The sequence below is a fragment of the Schistocerca serialis genome, chromosome 8, assembly GCF_023864345.2.
Source record: "Schistocerca serialis cubense isolate TAMUIC-IGC-003099 chromosome 8, iqSchSeri2.2, whole genome shotgun sequence".
Classification (NCBI taxonomy): Eukaryota; Metazoa; Arthropoda; class Insecta; order Orthoptera; family Acrididae; genus Schistocerca; species Schistocerca serialis.
Window position 1 is genome coordinate 316,263,995 of NC_064645.1, and position 21,564 is coordinate 316,285,558.

Here is a 21,564-nt window from a genome sequence, read left to right on the forward strand (position 1 = left end):
AGAACAACTGCGAAGATGAGAAACATAGAAGTAGATATCCTCGGTATAGCTAAGCAGCTTAAATCGCTTAATAAAGGCAAGGCTTCCGGTTCAGATGGTATACCAGTCAGTTTCTTTTCAGAGTATGCAGAAGCAATAGCTCCGTATTTAGCAATTATATACAACCGCTCGCTCATAGAAAGTTCCGTACCTAAAAACTGGAAAATTGTTAGTCACACCAATAGCCAAAAAGGGAAATAAGAGTAATCCGCTGAATCACAGGCCCATATCACTAACGTCGATTTGCAGTACGGTTTTGGAACATATACTGTATTCGAACCTTATGAAGTGCCTCGAAAAAAAAGATTTACTGACACATAGTCAGCACGGATTCAGAAAATATCGTTCTTGCGGATCACAGCTAGCTCTTTATACTCATGAAGTAATGAGTGCTATCGACGGGGCATGTCAAATTGACTCCATATTTTTAGATTTCCAGGATGCCTTCGACACCGTTTCTCACAAGCGTCTTCTAACCAAATTGCGTGCCTATAGAATATCGCCTCAGTTGTGCGACTGGATTCGTGATTTCCTGTCGGAAAGGTCGCAGTTTGTAGTAATAGACGGAAAGCCATCGAGTAAAACAGAAGTAATATCCGGCGTTCCCCAAGGAAGTGTTATAGGCCCTCTGTTGTTCCTGAACTATCTGAGTAGCCCTCTTAGATTATTTGCAGATGATGCTATCATTTACCGTCTTGTAAAGTCATCAGATGACCAAAACGAATTGCAAAATGATTTAGATAAGATATCTGTGTGGTGCAAAAATTGGCAACTGACTCTGAATAAAGAAAAGGTGAAGAGTTATTCACATGTGTACAAAAGAAATCCGCTAAATTAAAAGTGGAACGATCACATAGATAATACTGTGGGCGGAGCAAACCAAAGACTGCGATTCATTGACAGAACACTTAGAAGGTGCAACAGGTCTACTAAAGAGACTTACACCACGCTTGTCCACCCCATTCTAGAGTATTGCTGTGCGGTGTGGGATCCGTATCAGGTGGGACTGATGGATGATATTTAAACAGTTCAAAGAAGGGCGGCTCGTTTTGTATTATCGCGAAATAGAGGAGATAGTGCTACAGACATGATACGTGAATTGGTGTGGCAATCATTAAAACAAAGGCGTTTTTCGTTGCGACGGGATCTTCTCATGAAATTCCAATCGCCAGTTTTCTCCACGGATTTCGAAAGCATTCTGTTGGCACCCACCTACATAGAGAAAAATGATCATCACGATAAAATAAGAGAAATCAGGGCTCGCACAGAAACATTTAAGTGCTCGTTTTTCCCGCGCGCCGTTCGAGAGTGGAACGGTAGTGACAGCTTGAAGGTGGTTCGTTGAACCCTCTGCCAGGCACTTAATTGTGAATAGCAGAGTAATCACGTCGATGTAGATGTGTGTAAGTTTGAATTTCAGTTATTAAGCAAGACTTCCTTGCGTTGTTCACGTTTTATTCTTCAGCAGCGTCACATCATTTCAGCCCTTAGTGGATCAGAGGGGTACACCATTATTTACTTATTTTTTCATCGAGTACAGTTTTGTGACTCTTGCTTGACCTTTGTCCTAGTCGTGTCACTACTCGAACTTTCCTCGTCGGTTGTTCTTCCCTGCGTAGCCTGCGGTCGTTACTTCTTCCTCTTGTCTTCAGGCATCCGATCATACGTTTGGAGACGTCATGTACCGGCTTCCTGAAAGTATCAGAGTAGCGAACCTTATATAGGATAGCCTTTTTCGCCCACTACATCTAGAGGAGGAGCTGATGCTTTGCTCTCTACAAGGATATGTAATAATTCGAAACCTGCCCTATATTCACAGTGGAACAATGTGAAGCGCCTTACATGTTGTGACCGCTCTGTTGATCCAACACAAAACAGGCAGCGCCAGCTTAGTTCGTGCGTAGTAGCTGTTCGCTATACGAAGCGGAGCCACCAGGCAGTATTGTGCGGGTGGTTGTAAAATAAGGAAATACTTATTATTTGCTATGGCCCCTGTTTGGCGGGCGGGCCAATCGCGCCCCGCTGTGAAACATCTTGGAATTTAACAAACAAATAAAATACTGTTACGAAGGACGGCCTGTTACTAGTAATCATATCCGTAACCTAGAAAGTACACCGTCGGAGACTCCATGACGGATTGTGTGTTAATGATGTAGTATGAGTTGAGACCCGGCCTGCAGATGATGAGCAGTGGCTCCAGCGGAGGACTCGTATGAGGAGCTGGAACTACGTGCAGCGGCAGCTCCTGGGCGTTGACTGGAGCAGTCCAGAGACCGGCTCCCCAGCGGAAACTGGTTATCAGCCGCGGCCGCTACGTCCTGTCGACGCGGCCTCATCGGGGGTCCATGCTGACCACGCTCTGTGCTTCTGTCCACTCAGCCAGGTCTGCCTTCTTTTGCAGTCGGTATCTCAAGCAGTCTTCAGTCCGAGGAACGATTATCAAGTTGAATTAACGAAGTAGAGAAGATCCAAGGAAGAACGACACGCTTCTTCACGAGGTCTCGTAGTAGGCACGAGAGTGTTGTGGAAATACGCAGCAAAACTCTAGTGGCAGACGCTACAAGGCAGGCATGATGCGTCACAGGTTTACTGCTGAAATTCGGATAGCGCACGTTCCAGGAAGAGTCGGGCAACGTATTACTTTCACATATCCATCTCTCGAATGACCTCAATGAGAAATTTCGGGAAATTGGAGTTAATATGGATGTTTACGACAATCATTCTCCCCACACGCCCGCCATTGGCCAATGGAATAAGGAGCGGTAGGGGGGGGGGGGGGGAATGATGGTGTTACCAGAGGCACCTTACACACACACACACACACACACACACACACACACACACACACACACACACACAGGCCTTTCATCTCGTCATAACTGCCGGAGCCTACATCCATCTAAATCTGCTTTCTGTAGGCAAATCTTGCTAACCGCCCAGAGTTTTTACTTCATAGTTCCGTGCATTACCAAATTAACTATTCTTTGATCCTTCACCGCATTTCTACTTTTACTCAGTTCGTGCCATAAATTTATTTTCTCCACCATTCGATTGAGTACCTCATCATTAATATTCAATCAACTAATTTAATCCGCAGCATTTTTCTGTAGCACCACATTTCAAAAGCTCCTGATCTCTTGTCTACGTTTCACTTCTGTACAAGGCTACATTCCGCACTAAAATCGTCAGAAAAGACCTTCTGACACTTAAATGTGTATTGGATATTAACATTTTCTCTTTTCCAGGAATACTTTTCTTGCTATTCTCAGGCTGCATTTTTTATACTTTTGCCTTTATCAATTATTTTCCTTCCCAAATAGCAAAACTCGCTCACTACTTTCTATTGTACCTAATCTCCTCAGCATCGCCTGCTTTAATTCATCTACATCCCATTACCCCACCGATCGAGGTGACGCAGTGGGTAGCACACTGGACTCGCGTTGGGGAGGACGATGATTCAAATCTGCGTCCGGCCATCCTGATTTAGGTTTTCCGTGATTTCCCTAAATCGCTTCAGGCAAATGCTGGGATCGTTCCTTCGAAAGGGCACGGCCGACTTCTTTCCCCTAATCCGATGGGACCGATGACCTCGCTGTTTGGTTCTCTCTCCCAAAGCAACCAACCAACCCATTAACCCTATTTTACTTTATTTGTTGTTCATATTGTTGTTGTTGTTGTGGTCTTCAGTCCTGAGACTGGTTTGATGCAGCTCTCCATGCTACTCTATCCTGTGCAAGCTTCTTCATCTCCCAGTACCTACTGCAACCTACATCCTTCTGAATCTGGTTAGTGTATTCATCTCTTGGTCTCCCTGTACGATTTTTACCCTCCACGCTGCCCTCCAATACTAAATTGATGATCCCTTGATGCCTCACAACATGTCCTACCAACCGATCCCTTCTTCTGGTCAAGTTGTGCCACAAACTTCTCTTCTCCCCAATCCTATTCAATACTTCCTCATTAGTTATGTGATCTACCCATATAATCTTCAGCAGTCTTCTGTAGTACCACATTTCGAAAGCTTCTATTCTCTTCTTGTCCAAACTATTTATCGTCCATGTTTCACTTCCATACATGGCTACACTCCATACAAATACTTTCAGAAATGACTTCCTGACACTTAAATCTGTACTCGATGTTAACAAATTTCTCTTCTTCAGAAACGCTTTCCATGCCATTGCCAGTCTATATTTTATATCTTCTCTACTTCGACCATCACCAGTTATTTTGCCCCCCAAATAGCAAAACTCCTTTACTATTTTAAGTGTCTCATTTCCTAATCTAATTCCCTCAGCATCACCCGACTTAATTCGACTACATTCCATTATCCTTGTTTTGCTTTTGTTGATGTTCATCTTATATCCTCCTTTCAAGACACTGTCCATTCCATTCAACTGCTCTTCCAAGTCCTTTGCTGTCTCTGACAGAATTACAATGTCATCGGCGAACCTCAAAGTTTTTATTTCTTCTCCATGGATTTTAATACCTACTCCGAATTTTTCTTTTGTTTCCTTTACTGCTTGCTCAATATACAGATTGAATAACATCGGGGAGAGGCTACAACCCTGTCTAACTCCCTTCCCAACCACTGCTTCCTTTTCATGTCCCTCGACTCTTATCAGATGGTAGAGTTTTGTCAGGACTGGCTCTCCCAAGGCCGTCAGTAGTTCCAATGGAATGTTGTCTACTCCGGGGGCCTTGTTTCGACTCAGGTCTTTCAGTGCTCTGTCAAACTCTTCACGCAGTATCGTATCTCCCATTTCATCTTCATCTACATCCTCTTCCATTTCCATAGTATTGTTCTCAAGTACATCGCCCTTGTATAGACCCTCTATATACTCCTACCACCTTTCTGCTTTCCCTTCTTTGCTTAGAACTGGGTTTCCATCTGAACTCTTGATGTTCATACAAGTGGTTCTCTTATCTCCAAAGGTCTCTTTAATTTTCCTGTAGGCTGTATCTATCTTACCCCTAGTGAGATAAGCCTCTGCATCCTTACATTTGTCCTCTAGCCATCCCTGCTTAGCCATTTTGCACTTCCTGTCGATCTCATTTTTGAGACGTTTGTATTCCTTTTTGCCTGCTTCATTTACTACATTTTTATATTTTCTCCTTTCATCAATTAAATTGAATATTTCTTCTGTTACCCAAGGATTTCTACTAGCCCTCGTCTTTTTTCCTACTTGGTCCTCTGCTGCCTTCACTACTTCATCCTTCAAAGCTACCCATTCTTCTTCTACTGTATTTCTTTCCCCCATTGCTGTCAATTGTTCCCTTATGCTCTCCCTGAAACTCTGTACAACCTCTGGTTCTTTCAGTTTCTCCAGGCCCCATCTCCTTAAATTCCCACCTTTTTGCAGTTTCTTCAGTTTTAATCTACAGTTCATAACCAATAGATTGTGGTCAGAGTCCACATATGCCCCTGGAAATGTCTTACAATTTAAAACCTGGTTCCTAAATCTCTGTCTCACCATTATATAACCTATCTGAAACCTGTCAGTATCTCCAGACTTCTTCCATGTATACAACCTTCTTTTATGATTCTTGAACCAAGTGTTAGCTATGATTAAGTTGTGCTCTGTGCAAAATTCTACCAGGCGGCCTCCTCTTTCATTTCTTAGCCCCAATCCATATTTCATCATTTATTTCTTCAATTTCTTCGTCATCTGCAGAGCTAGTTGGCATATAAACTTGTACTACTGTATTAGGTGTGGGCTTCGTATCTATCTTGGCCACAATAATGCGTTCACTATGCTGTTTGTAGTAGCTTACCCGCATTCCTATTTTCCTATTCATTATTAAACCTACTCCTGCATTACCCTTATTTGATTTTGTGTTTATAACCCTGTAGTCACCTGACCAGAAGTCTTGTTCCTCCTGCCACCGAACTTCACTAATTCCCACTATATCTAACTATAACCTATCCATTTCCCTTTTTAAATTTTCTAACCTACCTGCCCGATTAGGGGATCTGCCATTCCACGCTCCGATCCGTAGAACGTCAGTTTTCTTTATCCTGATAACGACGTCCTCTTGGGTAGTCCCCGCCCGGAGATCCGAATTGGGGGGGGGGGGGGGACTATTTTACCTCAGGAATATTTTACCCAAGAGGACGGCATCATCATTTAATCATACAGTAAAGCTGCATGCCGTCGGAAAAAATTTGGGCCATAGTTTCCCCTTTCTTTCAGCCGTTCGCAGTACCAGCACAGCAAGGCTGTTTTGGTTAGTGTTACAAGGCCAGATCAGTCAACCATCCAGACTGTTGCCCTTGCAACTACTGAAAAGGCTGCTGCCTCTCTTCAGGAACCACACGTTTGTCTGACCTCTCAACACATAACCCTTCGTTGTGGTTGTACCTACGGTACGGTTATCTGTATCGCTGAGGCACCCAAGCCTCCCCACCAACGGCAAGGTCCATGGTTCATGGGGGGGGGGGGGGGGGTTGTTCATATTATAACCCCTTTTTAAGGCACTATTCACTCTGCTCAGTTGTCTGCCAAGTGCCTTGCCGGCTCTGATAAAATTACGCCATGGACAGATCTCTTAGTTTGTTTTTTCCTCTAAACTTAAATTCCCTCTGCCAATTTCTCCTTAAAGAGAAATCGAAAGTTGATTTGAAGACCACAGTGCTTTAATAGGTAGAGTCTCGTTGGAGATGATATGGTATTCACTCTGTAAGACATTTGAACTGATTTACCGAGCCAGTTGCAGTTGTTTAATATAGACTCCGAATTTGGTGCAGCTCGACATTTTTTACAGTAACAAATGTTTGCAGATGGCAAAAGACAAGATAAAGTTCATAGGTGTGACAGGGATCCAACGCGAAATTTTTGGATCGGAAACCTCGACAGGGTTCTCTGTAGTTTACATTATTCCTTGCTTAGTGTACACATTGAATATTGTAGGAGATTTGCTGCCGGCCTGTCATAACTTCTTTCTCCATTTCATGTCTTTAGACTCTTAGAATTGTTGTCCAAGTTTTCTACAAGTTGTAGGTAAACCTTCGCTGTCTGTATTCTATTTTAGATACCTGTCACATTTGAAGAACAATTCTCCCACTACCAGTTTCTGTAGACACGCGTATCTAGTGATCCAAACGAGTGGGGTGTGATGTATCGACGAGTGGCTATCTCGCGTGATTTGGTGGGAGTGGCTGTGAAATCTCCACATACATGGAAGATAGCAGTGAGCAGGTCAGTCATAGAAGGGCAGGAGCGTCGTTATCGCTTCGGGACGTGCCTGCAACGTTTGGCTGGCTGCCGTGCGTGCTTCCGCCAGCGCTGGCTCGCCAGATAAGTGCTTCTGCGGACAATTCACGCTAGTCGCTAACGAACCGGAGCCGAACGGGACAGTACTGTCAACATAACATCACGTAGCTCACACCAGTGCGTCAACATAACATCACGTAGCTCACATCAGTGCTGAACGGTAAGAACGGGCTTCTGATATATCATGCGTGGTACGAAAGTAGAAGTAGTGTCAGAATTAAAGGACTAGCAGCGATACAAGCCTTTATTAATGATTATTATTATTTTACTTTTATCATTTTCTATTTTACACCAAATAAAGATATATTCATCAACATTAATCTTTCTTTTCCTCCTTGTGTGTTTGGTTAGTAGCTTCTTCGATGTGGATTCGTCTGAAATAATTCTAGTGCCTTTGATACCGTCGATGTCTTCCATGCTATAATATCTCTGCCTGCGTATGAATCCAAACATCCATCTGCGAGACTACCTGCCACAATTGCTACAGTCTTTGTGTTTTGTTATCATTTTAACTTGAAAGTAATGACAAAAACTGTTCTTTTCTCTCTCAGGACTATAATTTTCACTATTAAAACAGTTTTGTTTAAGAAATATTCGTTTATGTTCTTATTCATGTACAGTATCCAGCTCCAGGTATTGTAAGACGAAAATCATTTTTCGCTTCCAGATAGTGAATGTCTTTTGTGGGAAACCATTCATAGCAAAAATGTCAGATCCACGGGCAACCTTTGGACAGTGTCTCGATACCAGACTCAGCAATGAAATAAAGGCTAAGAGACACAGGAACGCAATTTTGGCTACTATTACGTCCGCGAGGAAATGTCAAACGTTTCTTCCTACCAAAGCTTGACGGCGACTTAACGTTCCGCGCCTCTCCGTTGACGGGCTGCGTGAATGTAATAAGGAATGTTCTGATGGTCCATTTTTTTCCCCAAGACGACCAAAGGAGATAGAACGTAGCTGACTAAATGAGGATTACTAATTTTCAGTACCTGTAAACAATTTGCTTATATTTTATTTTGTGGCGTGTTCTGGAGCAAAAGGCCAGGTTTCTTCTGTTGTTGTTCAAGCTTGTTAGGTTTCTCCACCTTGCCCATGGTCTGCCCACTTTGTCTACTCGCTTGGGTTTATAATGAAAGGCTTGCAGTAGGATCACAGTGACCAACATACGCGCAACGTATTTCTTTCATTCGTTTTTCTTCTGCACAGATTTTTCTGTTATTTCCACACGTAATTATGCCCATGCGTAGATATTTCCGATTTTATGTCCTCTGCTGCAACTTGTTACGGATCAAATTTTTTTCCTGATGGCTCCTGTTTCTTGCCTTTATGAACGGAATCTCATTGCAGGGAAAGCGGTGTAGAGATTCTGCGATATACAAACTTGCGTTTCCAAATACTTTTCTTCGTCAGAACTACTATGCGGCAATCTTGCAATACATATCAGTTCTTTGTTCCCTTAAGATGAAAAAGCTTCTGTGATTGGATAGATACTATCTTGAGGTAAATGTTAGTCCTCTGATTTATTGAAATAAGAGAGAATTTCCCTTATTCCTTTTGTATTATTAATTATATTTTTCGCCATTTTGTTATTTATTTATCGTATTGCGACAACAGCAAGTGTTAATATATACTGTTGTTAGAATTGCACCACATGTTTTCACTATGTTACATTTGGTAAAACATTAACTTATTCGAGTACTTCTGTTTCAGTATTCACAACTATCTTCGCCACTCAGTTTTCTGTCCCAGAACAGTTGTTCCTCTGTTTCTTCACATTATTTGACATCATTAGGCACTGTTCACTCAAGACCTCTGTCACTTGTCTGTCCACTGCTTAGATGCGGCCCCAACAGCCCTACTTGGCGTCACTCTCCAGGGGTATATTTCCTCGGCTAACGCCAGTCATTGTCGTCCTTACGACACACCTGATGATTTCCACTTCTTACAATATATGCCTTCACATGATTTCGTTGTCAGAACGATGATTTCTTCTAATCAAACTGCTACGTTGATGAATTCGTCTCGGGTTATCAGCCGAGTGGTGACCAGAAGATGATGGGTACGAAACTCATTGAAACGTTGCGACAAGACGACGCCACCACTCGGCTGATAACCCGAGAAGAATTCATCAGTGGAATACGCCGAGAAAACTGCTACATACCGTGAAGTGTGAGTTTAGGGATCACGTTACCGTAAATATATAAAGTATGTATGCGTCACTGAATGACATCGAAGGTAACGACGGAGGTTTCCAAGGGCATCGTCATCTTACAACTTTATAATATTTCGTTTGCTTAACTCTTCTCACACTGAGAGCTCTTGGAATAACTCCTCATATTCCTATGGATGTTTTATTTTTATATCTTTCCCATCTTCATACCTTACTGCGTAATACTTTCGTCGTAGAAATCAAATTACATGTGCAGAACTGAAGAATGGCAGCCTATGCTCTGTCCCCTACCGTTGTCTTCAGTTTTTTGAATAATTGCTTTATCTTCAGCATAGCATAGGTTCTTACTAAATCATTTCTGTGTTAAGTAGCGACGCCGATATACTGCATCCGTGCCAAAATTCCTGCTTTATGTCTATCCCTGGCAATAACTACTTTTCAACGTGCATAGAAGATGCAAACATATTCGTTTATTCTACCTGCAAATAATCTTCATCGTCTCAGAATATACGACTGGCAGTATTTAAAATAATTTTGTTTGAAATCAGTTGTGTGTGTGTGTGTGTGTGTGTGTGTGTGTGTGTGTGTGTGTGTGTGTGAAGGGGGGGGGGTGAGGAGGGTGATGTGTTGGGTGCTCAACTACGAGGTTATCAGCCGAAATCCATCGATCAGCGATGTTAACACGTCTTTAGATGTTCGTCGAAATGGTGGTGCAAGCAGTTGAGCATTGAGGTGACGACGATTACTTACTGTACACCATCTTGGCTTTGTTGCGCCAGGACTTCTCCAGCAAGACAGTGTTAGTATGTTGCCTATCAGTTATTACTCGTTTTACGTATCGCAATAATTTAAGTGAAAAAATTTAGTTGCACCGTGGTTGAGTGTCCATGTTTTCCGTCCATAAATTTTTGAAGCAGATGTCTTATGTTCTGCTATTAACATCCCACTGACTACTATCACCAGGAGAAAAAAAATGTTTCGTAGGCTTTATACCGAATTTGATGCATAGGCGTTATTCCATGCCGCAAAAGTCTCCACTCTCATTGCATTTGAATGACCGCTTCGGAAAAGCGGCACAATCAAATATGAATAGCAGTTGCCACTTACCGTAATTATAGTTTTAAGTTTTTACGCATATATTGTATATTCCGTTTCTATTCGGCTAATTTATTCTCATTTACCGTCAGTAATAGAATGGCTCCTTCTGTACTCTTCCTAACCACAACACTGCACTTTAACTGAGCGAGGTGGTGCCGTGGTATGACAATTGAATTCATATTGAGAGGATAGCGTTTCAAAGCCATCCAGATTTGAGTTTCGATGACATCCCTCAATCGCTTAAAACAAATGTGGCGATGGATCTCGAGTGAATACTTTGTATTGCTAATGATCTTTTCGTCGACGGGACGTTAAACCCTAAGTTCTTCTCGTTGGTTTTTCAGGGCAAATAAACTACAATAACCTGTTTGAATGTGAGGTGGTTGTCAACCCAGTATCTCGTATTATGAAGTAGACAGAATGCACGTGTGGAATTTTTCACGTTTGCCGGCTTCGCCTGTGCGCTCGCCTAACGACGTGGTGATAGGCTGGTGCTCCCTGTAATGGCCCGAGGCGGCGACAGAAGTGTTCCCAATAGGCAGTCCCTGTCCGCCTGTCAACAGGCGTCCGGCCGCCATGACCTCAAGAGCCGTTATTGACGGGCCATTAGGAGTCGGCTGTCAACAGCGCCACCCGGCACAGGCCCTGCGCGATCGATGGCCGCCGTAATCCGCTTAATGGGCTCTGCATCTGCATGCGTTTCTGCGATTCTTCTCTGCTGCCGGGCGCTGTCGCTCAGAAGTGCTACTGTGCTCTCGGGGCCCAGGTATTCTGGATAGGACTTGAAGGTGTTAGTTATTTACCGTTTGGCTTACAGAATTTTGCTTTACGAACAAAACAAACTGATATGAGAGAAAATATTATGAATCAGTACAGGCAAATACATATATGAATGTATTAGCCAGCTGTATCTAAAATGTTGAGATATGCGTTGCATCATAATTGGACCTCCCAAGACTCCAACCAGTTAACTGTGGCACGTGTTACGTCTACGAAGTGTTTCCAGGTACCCATGAATTTTCTTTCTGGCCAGTCGTACGAAATGACCCACAGAGAATGTTTCGTAGTCGCATCGGTCAACATCCGTAATTTCCCACACGTGTAGGGTTGCTTCGGGACGGCGTCGTCATTTCTGATATGGTTGAGGGATCTCCATATATTTTTCTTCCTTGGTTAGCAACTGGGAGTTAGGTTGTCGAATATATGGTACTTAACTCCTTATGACAATGGAAGGACGTCCGCTGATTTCTCCATTCATCTCTTAGGCTAGGCGCAAATTGAGACGAGTATAGCGCGTGTGGCGCGACGCAGCGCAGCGCGCGTTTTTGTAACATCACAGTTTCAAATGAGACCGCACAAATTGCGACGCGACGCGACTGGGACGTGACACGCGCCTGCGCCAGGTCGCGCGGCGTTGTGGTTGAGGCACAGTTTCTCGCGCCGCACGTCGCACGTGCCTCGCTAGCACCGTGGGAAATTTGAGGCGGGGAGCGAGAAAGTAGCCCGACCATATGCTCACTTCGGCACGGCGCATATGAGCAGTGAAAACACTGCCCATACGATAAATATTGCCTTATACTCTGTACTGAATTTTAATGCCATTGGGTAGTGTTTCGTTTTTCGCCATTTAAACGCTCCAGCTTTCGTCGTTAGTGCATTATATTTTCCTGTTATGTATATCTGTATAGTTTTGTTCTGTTTTGATTTTCTTCTCTCAAGAAAAATGCATAGTTCAGTAACTGGTGAGCCATTGGCCGCTAGAATTGTATCATACGCCTTCAGGATGTTTTCAGATCACAAGAATGGACATAGGTTAGTGAATAAGGAAGCAAGGAATATTATAAAATCATGTGATATAGAAGCAAGGCAGGAAAGTAAATCAACGTTATCCTCTCGCTTCGTAGTATGCTGACATATCCGTACGATCTGTTACAAAAATTCGGAAAGGGATAATCTCCACAGGTGTGACCCCTTTTTGCTCCTGGTAAAAAGCGTCCAAGATCTGAAGTATAGAAGGCCCACAGTCATTACTTCGATATTGATGTAATAATGTAATAACAATACACTGTACTACTTGCATGTGAACATCACATTTCCACTGCAAGCTAGAAACAGTCGAGAAACCTTCACGAATGACAATGTTCTACTTGGCTCGTCATGACGAGAAAAACATCTCAGTGGTAGCACACACAGTATCAGCATTACTAAGCTAATTATGTAACAGGATACACAAATGAGTTAGTGGTCGGTATTATTCCGAAAGTATGAGTATCTTTGAAAATGTGCGGCGATTTGACGTATTTAATTTATTGAAAAGTATTTCAGACAACGACAGGCGACAATCATGACAATGTTTTTCGAACGACGTGAACTCTTCCACAAGGCACTCCTGGCTGGCTTCTGCATTCTTGTCGCGTTTATTATTCACGGCTACTGACAGTACACAGGCTATTCTGCTGTGCAGCGGGCGTTGTGCAGTGGATGAATAGTTTACTTCTCACCATGGCAGAAGAAAAATTAATAGAGGCAGTGAGGGAACACTGAAAGCTGTATGACACAAAACACGCAGACTACATGAAGGTCAAACTCAAGAACCGGATTTGGAGTGATATAGCAAAGGATCTGAATGTGAAAGACGGTAAGTACTGCAATATTTATTTCACAATTTTTTAGTTTATACATATCACTGTGTACTTCGCTTGAGCACATAACCTGTGGAGCACAATAATGGTACAATAATTGGAAGTTGCTATATTGTCAATAATTACCAAGCAGAACTGACTGATGTTGCCATGGAACTGCTCCGCAAGTGTTGAAATATTCAGTGAAATTTTTCCTCACTTTGAAGGCAGTTGATGAAGTCCTCCTTCTGTTCCCTTGCACACGAAGTAACTGAGTTGCTGGCAACGGTTCGATGTCATTTAAATCATCTGCAACTACTACTGAAGATCGTAAATAGTTGTGCAGAACGCAGGCTGCATTCACACCATCTTTCACTGTGTCGACTTTGGTTTCAAATGGTTTCCTGAACACACGGAAACGTGATGATAGTATACCGAACGCACATTCCACAGTTTGTCGTGCTCGAGAAAGTCTGGCATTGAAGACCTGATGTTCGTAATTGTCGGTAACCTGTCTCTTAGGATATGGTCTCATAATGTTTTCCGACAATGGGAAAGCTTCATCTCCCACAAACCCATACGGCATTGGATCAGAAATTGTAGGTATTAGTTCAGGAATGGGAAGTAATAACGTGTTTTTTCTCATTTTCTTGGCCAACACAGTGCTAGCAAATACATGTCCATCGCTGAATCGTCCCATTGCGCCAACATCAACGGTGATAAATTTGTAGTCTGCGTCAACCGTCGCCATCAAAACGATGGAGCATGTATGTTTATAATTAAAGTACAATGATCTGCTTTTGCCAGGTTTTTTAATAAGAACATGTTTTCCATCGACTGCACCAACGCAGTGTGGGAATTGCCATCTATGTTCAAACCGTGAAGCGACTGATTTCCATGTCTGTGTTGTAGGTTCTGCGAAATACTTTGGTTGCATTTCTTTCCATACAGCGGTAGCTACTTCTTTTACAATATTAGATACAGTTCGATCTCCCAAGAGATAGTCATACGCAATACTTTTGTAGCTGTCACCGGAGGCTAAATATCTGAAACAAAACGAAAGTATATTGTTAATGTGGAACGATAAAAGTAGATTGCAAATATGTCTTTATCCAAACACTATAAGTTAATATTGCTTATCTTTAGTTTGTCTATCTATATGGGACAATATTAATGCCTTATTAGTTATACGTTGTTAATTATTGCAGGGGAAGAGACAAAAAATTCGTGGCTGAAGCTGAGAGGCAGCTATCGAGATGCACGACGACGACAGGTGAAATATATGAAAAGCGGAGCTGCTGCTGAGAATATCAAGCCGTGGAGATATCAAAACCAGATGTCATTTCTTGAACCTTTTATGACAGCTGGTCCACGTGATAGTAATCTAGGTGATGACAGTGATCACAGCTCACAAGCTACAACTAAAACATCAGCAAGAAGTGATACGCTGGAAACCGAGGAATTAGAAGATAACAACTCACTCGACAATGAGGCGAATGAGCAAAGTCAAGATATTAATAACTACGACAGCAACGAAGTATCTAGTAGGAGCATAGGAACGGAGTGCATAGCACGTCACACCGCTACTTCAACTCCAGTTATTCAAAGAAATCAATCAAGGAAAAGAAAACAGGAAGACGTTGTAATTCTGCTAAAACAATCAATGCAACAGCATGAGGACAGAGCAAGACAAAGAGCAGAAGAAAGAAGAGCGTTGGACTCACACTGTATCAAAGATGACCCTCTTTACAATTTTTTTATCTCTATGTATCAGCTGACTAAAAACATGCCTCAAAGTTACCAACACAGAATCAGAGGTCAACTTTTCCAGGCTGTGTCACTTGCAGAAGAAGAAATAATGAACGTAAGGAGCCAGACACCTTCGATGTCATCTTCTTCAAATAATTCAGCGCCATACAGTACAGCACCTGTTTCTCACTCTTCATCGCCATATATATCGACTGATTCACACTAACAGACAGCGTCTCACTATTCAGAACAGCAGCAGATGGAAGATTTGAAGGTCGACACAACTGAATCCGGTTTGTCTAATATCACCGATTTTGTTCACCGTTTTCGAGAAATCTGAAGGGACCATCACAATTATGATTGCTTAAGACTTTAATTCTTTTTTGTATCAGCATTTTGTGTATTTTTCGTTTTCTTTTCTGAGTAGTTTTCGCTTCACCGATCCAGATTTTCATTAATTATAAATTAACATTCTTTGTTTATGAACTGTATTATTGCAATAAAACATTAACAAGAGAAATTTGGTAAAAATTTTTTAAAAACCCACTTCAGCTAGCAGAACGGTTTTTTTGTCAAGGTGAAATTCGCTTAAGACCTAGCTTGTATTGCACTAAGTTGCGTGAAAAGTGTACAGGGTGTTGCAATTCGTTGACAAAAGTAAGTTATTTCCTGGTGCCCTCGACGAATCTGCTTTGGCAGAATTGCAAAGAGCCGGCCGAAGTGGCCGTGCGGTTAAAGGCGCTGCAGTCTGGAACCGCAAGACCGCTACGGTCGCAGGTTCGAATCCTGCCTCGGGCATGGATGTTTGTGATGTCCTTAGGTTAGTTAGGTTTAACTAGTTCTAAGTTCTAGGGGACTAATGACCTCAGCAGTTGAGTCCCATAGTGCTCAAAGGCATTTGAACCAATTGCAAAGAAAAACAAAAGGATTTTTAATGCTTCAGTATTTAAGAACCACTTATTAGGTTTACATTTTTCTTATTCTGATCCGTAGATATATTCTGTGGCTAAGTTCTAGTACATAGTTTGTTAATTTAGATATCACAGTGAGTAAGCAGTTGCGAGGAAAGTACAAGTCCGAAGAAATTCTCCCATCAATGCGCTCTTTTGCAGTACGCCGACTAAACCATAAGAGCAACAGAACTTGATTCAGTACTGATTTGTAGACCTCAAAAAGACTACTAAATAGTATACAAAAGCATATGTTTTACCTTTTACAACAGTCACACTCGACATTTTTGTGTTATATAATATTGTGCGAGGCACCTTCCTAATACAAAAATGGCCATTGCATTTCAACCGTGAAAGATAAACGTATGCTCTCGACGACTTTTATTTAGACTGTTTGAGTTCTGGTACTATGTACCTTGATGTAGATCATATGCTTTAGGCATAGTATAACTAGAGAGCCTAATGATAGCATACATTTTTAGTTTATGTGGCCGCTTAAAAGACGGCTGAGCGTAAGCATAGCTACGATAACTCCCGATTAAACCAGATTTCAAACAAAAAACACCATTAAAATCAATCCGTTAGTTTCGGCGCTACGGATGCCCTCCCTCCTCCCCGCTCACACACACACACACACACACACACACACACACACACACACACACACACACAAACACGCGCGCGCGCGTAGGAGTCAAACTTATATAACACCCATCGATTCTGTGTAAGGGAGCTGAAAATAAAATGCCTAGACACAAGGGTGCAACATTTTATAATTCCTTAGATAAAAAATTAATGTCAGCGTTCATCATTTACCTCAAAAATACTGCCAGTTTTTGTTCAGTAGCAATCGGCTCCTGTGCATTACGCCCATTTGAATCAATAGCGTGCTTTACTATTCCATGTACTTCAGAAAACTGCTTTCTGGTCATTCTGTAATAATTCGTGAAATCAGTGTCACGCATCTTGGTCGTAGTTTGAAATTGTCCACATGTTTTTCTTTCATACAAAATATATTTATTTGTGGATTTGAATTTTTTATTTATTAATGAATAAAGCAACACTTCCTCTTCAGCGTTAGTATCCGAATCTGATTCGGAACTCAAGTCTAACAATAACATCTCTCTTACTCGCGAAACACACATCGTCAGTCTGACAAGCAGTAGGCCGGTATTCGGAGTCTGGCACGCGCGTGTCACACCGACTAGGGCACACTCGTCACATACGCGTCTCAATATGCGCAGGACCACGCGACACGTGTCGAACGCGCGCGCCGCGCGGCAAAATCGTGTCACGTCACACGTGCTATACTCGTTTCAATTTGCGCCCAGCCTTAGGTTATAGTTTTCAGGGGCGAGTTGGCTAGTGTTGACCCAGAATTAGTTCTTAAAATTTTAATCGGGTGCGTGGTAAGTTGTTCACCGTTTCATAAATCGGTTAAGTCTGTGGGTCTCAGCTTGTGTTACTGCTTGTTGTCGGTGGAGACTTGGAGGGGCAATACTGGCGAGTCCTGTCAGCCATGATGTTGGTGAGGATTTAAGAATCCTTGTCATGGCCCTCTTCACAATCATTTAGATTCTACATCTACATCTATGTAAATCACATTTAAGTGCCTGGCAGATGGTTCATCGAACCAACTTCACAATTCTCTATTATTCCAATCTCGTAAAGCCCGCGGAAAGAATGAACACGTGTATCTTTCCGTACGAGCTCTGATTTCCCTTATTTTATCGTGGTGATCGTTCTTCCCTATGTAGGTCGGTGTCAACAAAATATTTTCGCATTCGGAGGAGAAAGTTGGTAATTGGAATTTCGTGAGAAGATTCCGTCGCAACGAAAAATGCCTTTCTTTTAATGATGTCCAGCCCGAATCCTGTATCATTTCTGTGACATTCTCTCCCATATTTCGCGATGATACAAAACGTGCTGACTTACTTTGAACTTTTTCGACGTACTCCGTCAGTCCTATCTGGTAAGGATCCCAAACCGCGTAGTAGTATTCTAAAAGAGGACGGACAAACGTAGTGTAGGCTGTCTCCTTAATAGATCTGTTAAATTTTCTAAGTGTCCTGCAATAAAACGCAGTCTTTGGTTAGCCTTCCCCACAACATTTTCTGTGTGTTCCTTCCAATTTAAGTTGCTCGTAATTGATATATCTTTTGTTAACATGGCTTCTCCTGCTCCAAACAGGAGTCTACACACATGGCTGTTGAACCAAATGAGATCACGGCCGCCAAGATCAGAATTATACAAAGTACAACAATAGCAGTTCTTGCAAGAACTCATTGACGCAGGATTTGAAGGCCAGTGCCCGGATATCAGTATCCTAAACCTTACGACGCACGACTCATGACTCGGGCACACAACCTCAAATTTTAAGCACTAAGAACGATAAACACTCAGATGTGGCCAGTTCAGTTGCAAAATATTTTATACTTCATACACGATCGCTTTCGGTATTTTTCGAGTATTTCGCTAAGTACCTCGTGCGGCTTTAAGAAATTTATTACCAGTCTCCAACCTTCATATCCTACAAGTATGCAGAAAATGGAAGATTGCCAACCTTAACGTCACCCCTAGTCACGCCGTGCACCAGAGCTTATCCGGTGATGAGTTCATCGTAAGTTCAAGCCTTGTGTAAACAAACGTACGCCCAGCGTTTGTCTTGTGTCGCAGTGCACATTCACCGGGTGTTGTTAACCCCAATAGGCACGTTCCTACCTACGTATGTCTATTAGGTGCAGGACGTAGGTATGAAATTTATCACATCGAAAAAAATATTCAATACCAGACGGCTAAACTGGATTGACCTGACCCAACTGCATCATTTCCGCTGCTGTCGAAAGCGTATTTCCGACCATGCTCCATTTTATCAGTGGGCTACACGATTTTGTCGCGGCTGCAATAACATGACGCGAATATTTCAATTTGTACCAAAAGTACAGAGATGTACTTAGAAATAGACAAAGTTAATTAGGTTTTTTTTGAAGTAATAATTAAGACTCAACACGTGTAGTTGTTGATTGAGATCCCATTGGGCACTGGCTTTCTCTCTTTTCACATGTGATATTGTCGTTCCTAAGCGCTGTGAATATTTGTGATGTTGCTTCACGGCCCCCAATGAAATATAGCCGCTGACAACATTTAAGAAGTGCGAGAAATAGTTTGTTTCCGAGAAGCTTTATGGGGAGACAAATCTACGTGGCAGTCGATACGGTGGATTGCAGAAATAACATGTGAGTTTACCGAACATTCCTTGTCTAGTGTTGTAAGTACGCGGGAAGATAACAAAATACGGGTAAACTGTTTGCTCCTGACTGTAAGTTCAAATGGTTCAAATGGCTCCGAGCACTATGCGACTTAACTTCTGAAATCCTTAGTCGCCTAGAACTTAGAACTAATTAAACGTAACGAACCTATGGACATCACAAACATCCATGCCCGAGGCAGGATTCGAACCTGCGACCGTAGCGGTCGCTCGGCTCCAGTCTGTAGCGCCTATAACCGCACGGCCACTCCGGCCGGCTTGACTGTAAGTATGATGTTCATTATTACTTGGCGGAATAGTAAACATCAGCATCAATTCGAAGGTGGCATGATGCCTTCATAATATATCGAAATTGCCTAGACCGTACCCCATTTCTTCGAGAATGCTTTCCCCCGTTTCTTATTTTTTCTGATATCCATCAGCCCCTTTCTTCATCCAACACATATGGTAGCTGTGGAGGACACGGTTTAGGTGTATTAGAACAGTATGGATGGCGATCTGCAGGCAGAAAGCGTGCAGAGTCGTAGAAACAGTTTAATTCGTCGCGCGCACCAGGGCACGCTGCCCGGTCGTCCTTGGGCGCCGGCGTGCTTCGCTTTGTATGTTCGCCCGCCGCGACGCATTTTCTTTTTACTGACACGGGCTGCCGGCTTTTTGTCAGCGGGCTCCTGTCGTGCGACTCGTTACGGACATTATAACGGCTCATTATACGGTTCTCTCAGGTCTAGCCTCTCTTCCAATTCTGCCGCCGATCCCCTACGATTTTAGGAGGGCGACTTAAAAGCCACCGACCAGACACATCGCATTATCCTGTTAAGAATAACTGCGGCAGTTCGTATGCGTGCTTCAGTGTGAGAGTTTATTTATTTACCATCAGATTATGGCAGTTCCGTTTAACTGAAACATATCTTCATAAATGAAGGTTTTTCAAAAGGGATCCTAGCTGAGAAGTTTGTCTTTCTGCAGTTTGTTTATTTATTTATTTTTCTTATAAGGTGGTGATGTCTTTGGCAGTTCCATTATGCGTAAAGGCATCTGAAATTTGATCACTATAATTGTTGGGCCGTTTTAAGAAAACAGTTGCCAGTTGCCGATATGGAGTAGCGGGAGCGAAGTTCAAATCCGTTTGAGATCATAATGGTTTTCCATGATTTCCCTAAACGCCATTTTCATTCAACAAGCTTGTAAAAGTGGGGCTCGTGCTCAGTTTTTAATATCCTCGTCGTACACGCCGCTTTAACATCAACGGTTATTAACTGCCCAAAGGACCCTCGTCTCTATCAACCATTATGATAACTGTCCCTGAAGAGGAGCCGGAGGTGGTCAAAATAAAAAAATTAATTTTTTTTTTTTCCTACCGAAAATTAATTGGAACATTCCTCTTTAATGTAAACTTTGAATTCTGGCGAACTGCTTGGGATTTTCTCGGCCTGTTACGCATACAGCGCCTTATGTTACGCATACAGCGAGTTTGCAAGGGTTGGCTACATTGTTTTCTGTGACAAATGAAGCGCTAAGACCGCGGAACATCGTCTCTTTGCTGTTGTTGTTGTCTTCAGTCCTGAGACTGGTTTGATGCAGCTCTCCATGCTACTCTATCCTGTGCAAGCTTTTCATTCTCCCAGTACCTACTGCAACCTACATCCTTCTGAATCTGCTTAGTGTATTCATCTCTTGGTCTCCCTCTACGATTTTTACCCTGCACGCTGCCCTCCAATACTAAATTGGTGATCCCTTGATGCCTCAGAACATGTCCTACCAACCGATCCCTTCTTCTGGTCAAGTTGTGCCACAAACTTCTCTTCTCCCCAATCCTATTCAATACTTCCTCATTAGTTATGTGATCTACACATCTAATCTTTAGCATTCTTCTGTAGCACCACATTTCGAAAGCTTCTATTCTCTTCTTATCCAAACTATTTATCGTCCATGTTTCACTTCCATACATGGCTACACTCCATACGAATACTTTCAGAAATGACTTCCTGACACTTAAATCAATACTGGATGTTAACAAATTTCTCTTCTTCAGAAACGCTTTCCTTGCCATTGCCAGCCTACATTTTATATCCTCTCTACTTCGACCATCATCAGTTATTTTGCTCCCCAAATAGCAAAACTCCTTTACTACTTTAAGTGCCTCATTTCCTAATCTAATTCCCTCAGCATCACCCGACTTAATTAGACTACATTCCATTATCCTTGTTTTGCTTTTGTTGATGTTCATCTTATATCCTCCTTTCAAGACACTGTCCATCCCATTCAACTGCTCTTCCAAGTCCTTTGCTGTCTCTGACAGAATTACAATGTCATCAGCGAACCTCAAAGTTTTTATTCCTTCTCCATGAATTTTAATACCTACTCCGAATTTTTCTTTTGTTTCCTTTACTGCTTG

At 42.4% G+C, this 21,564-nt stretch overlaps 1 protein-coding gene across 2 annotated transcripts in view; it reads left to right on the top strand.

Annotated features, from left to right (window-relative positions):
- Positions 1 to 15,268, top strand: part of LOC126416062 (uncharacterized) — a 40,640-nt gene extending 25,372 nt beyond the window's left edge. Inside the window, exons 1-2 of one of the 2 annotated variants that reach the window (XM_050083538.1) lie at positions 13,151 to 13,219; positions 14,411 to 15,268. In XM_050083538.1, the coding sequence (XP_049939495.1) occupies positions 13,156 to 13,219; positions 14,411 to 15,177 (831 nt within the window). In that variant the 5' untranslated portion in view covers positions 13,151 to 13,155 and the 3' untranslated portion in view covers positions 15,178 to 15,268. Of the gene's footprint in view, positions 1 to 13,150; positions 13,220 to 14,410 lie in introns of those variants that run through there. The other variant, XR_007575407.1, reaches the window with a different exon arrangement.
- Positions 15,269 to 21,564: the final 6,296 nt, after the last annotated feature.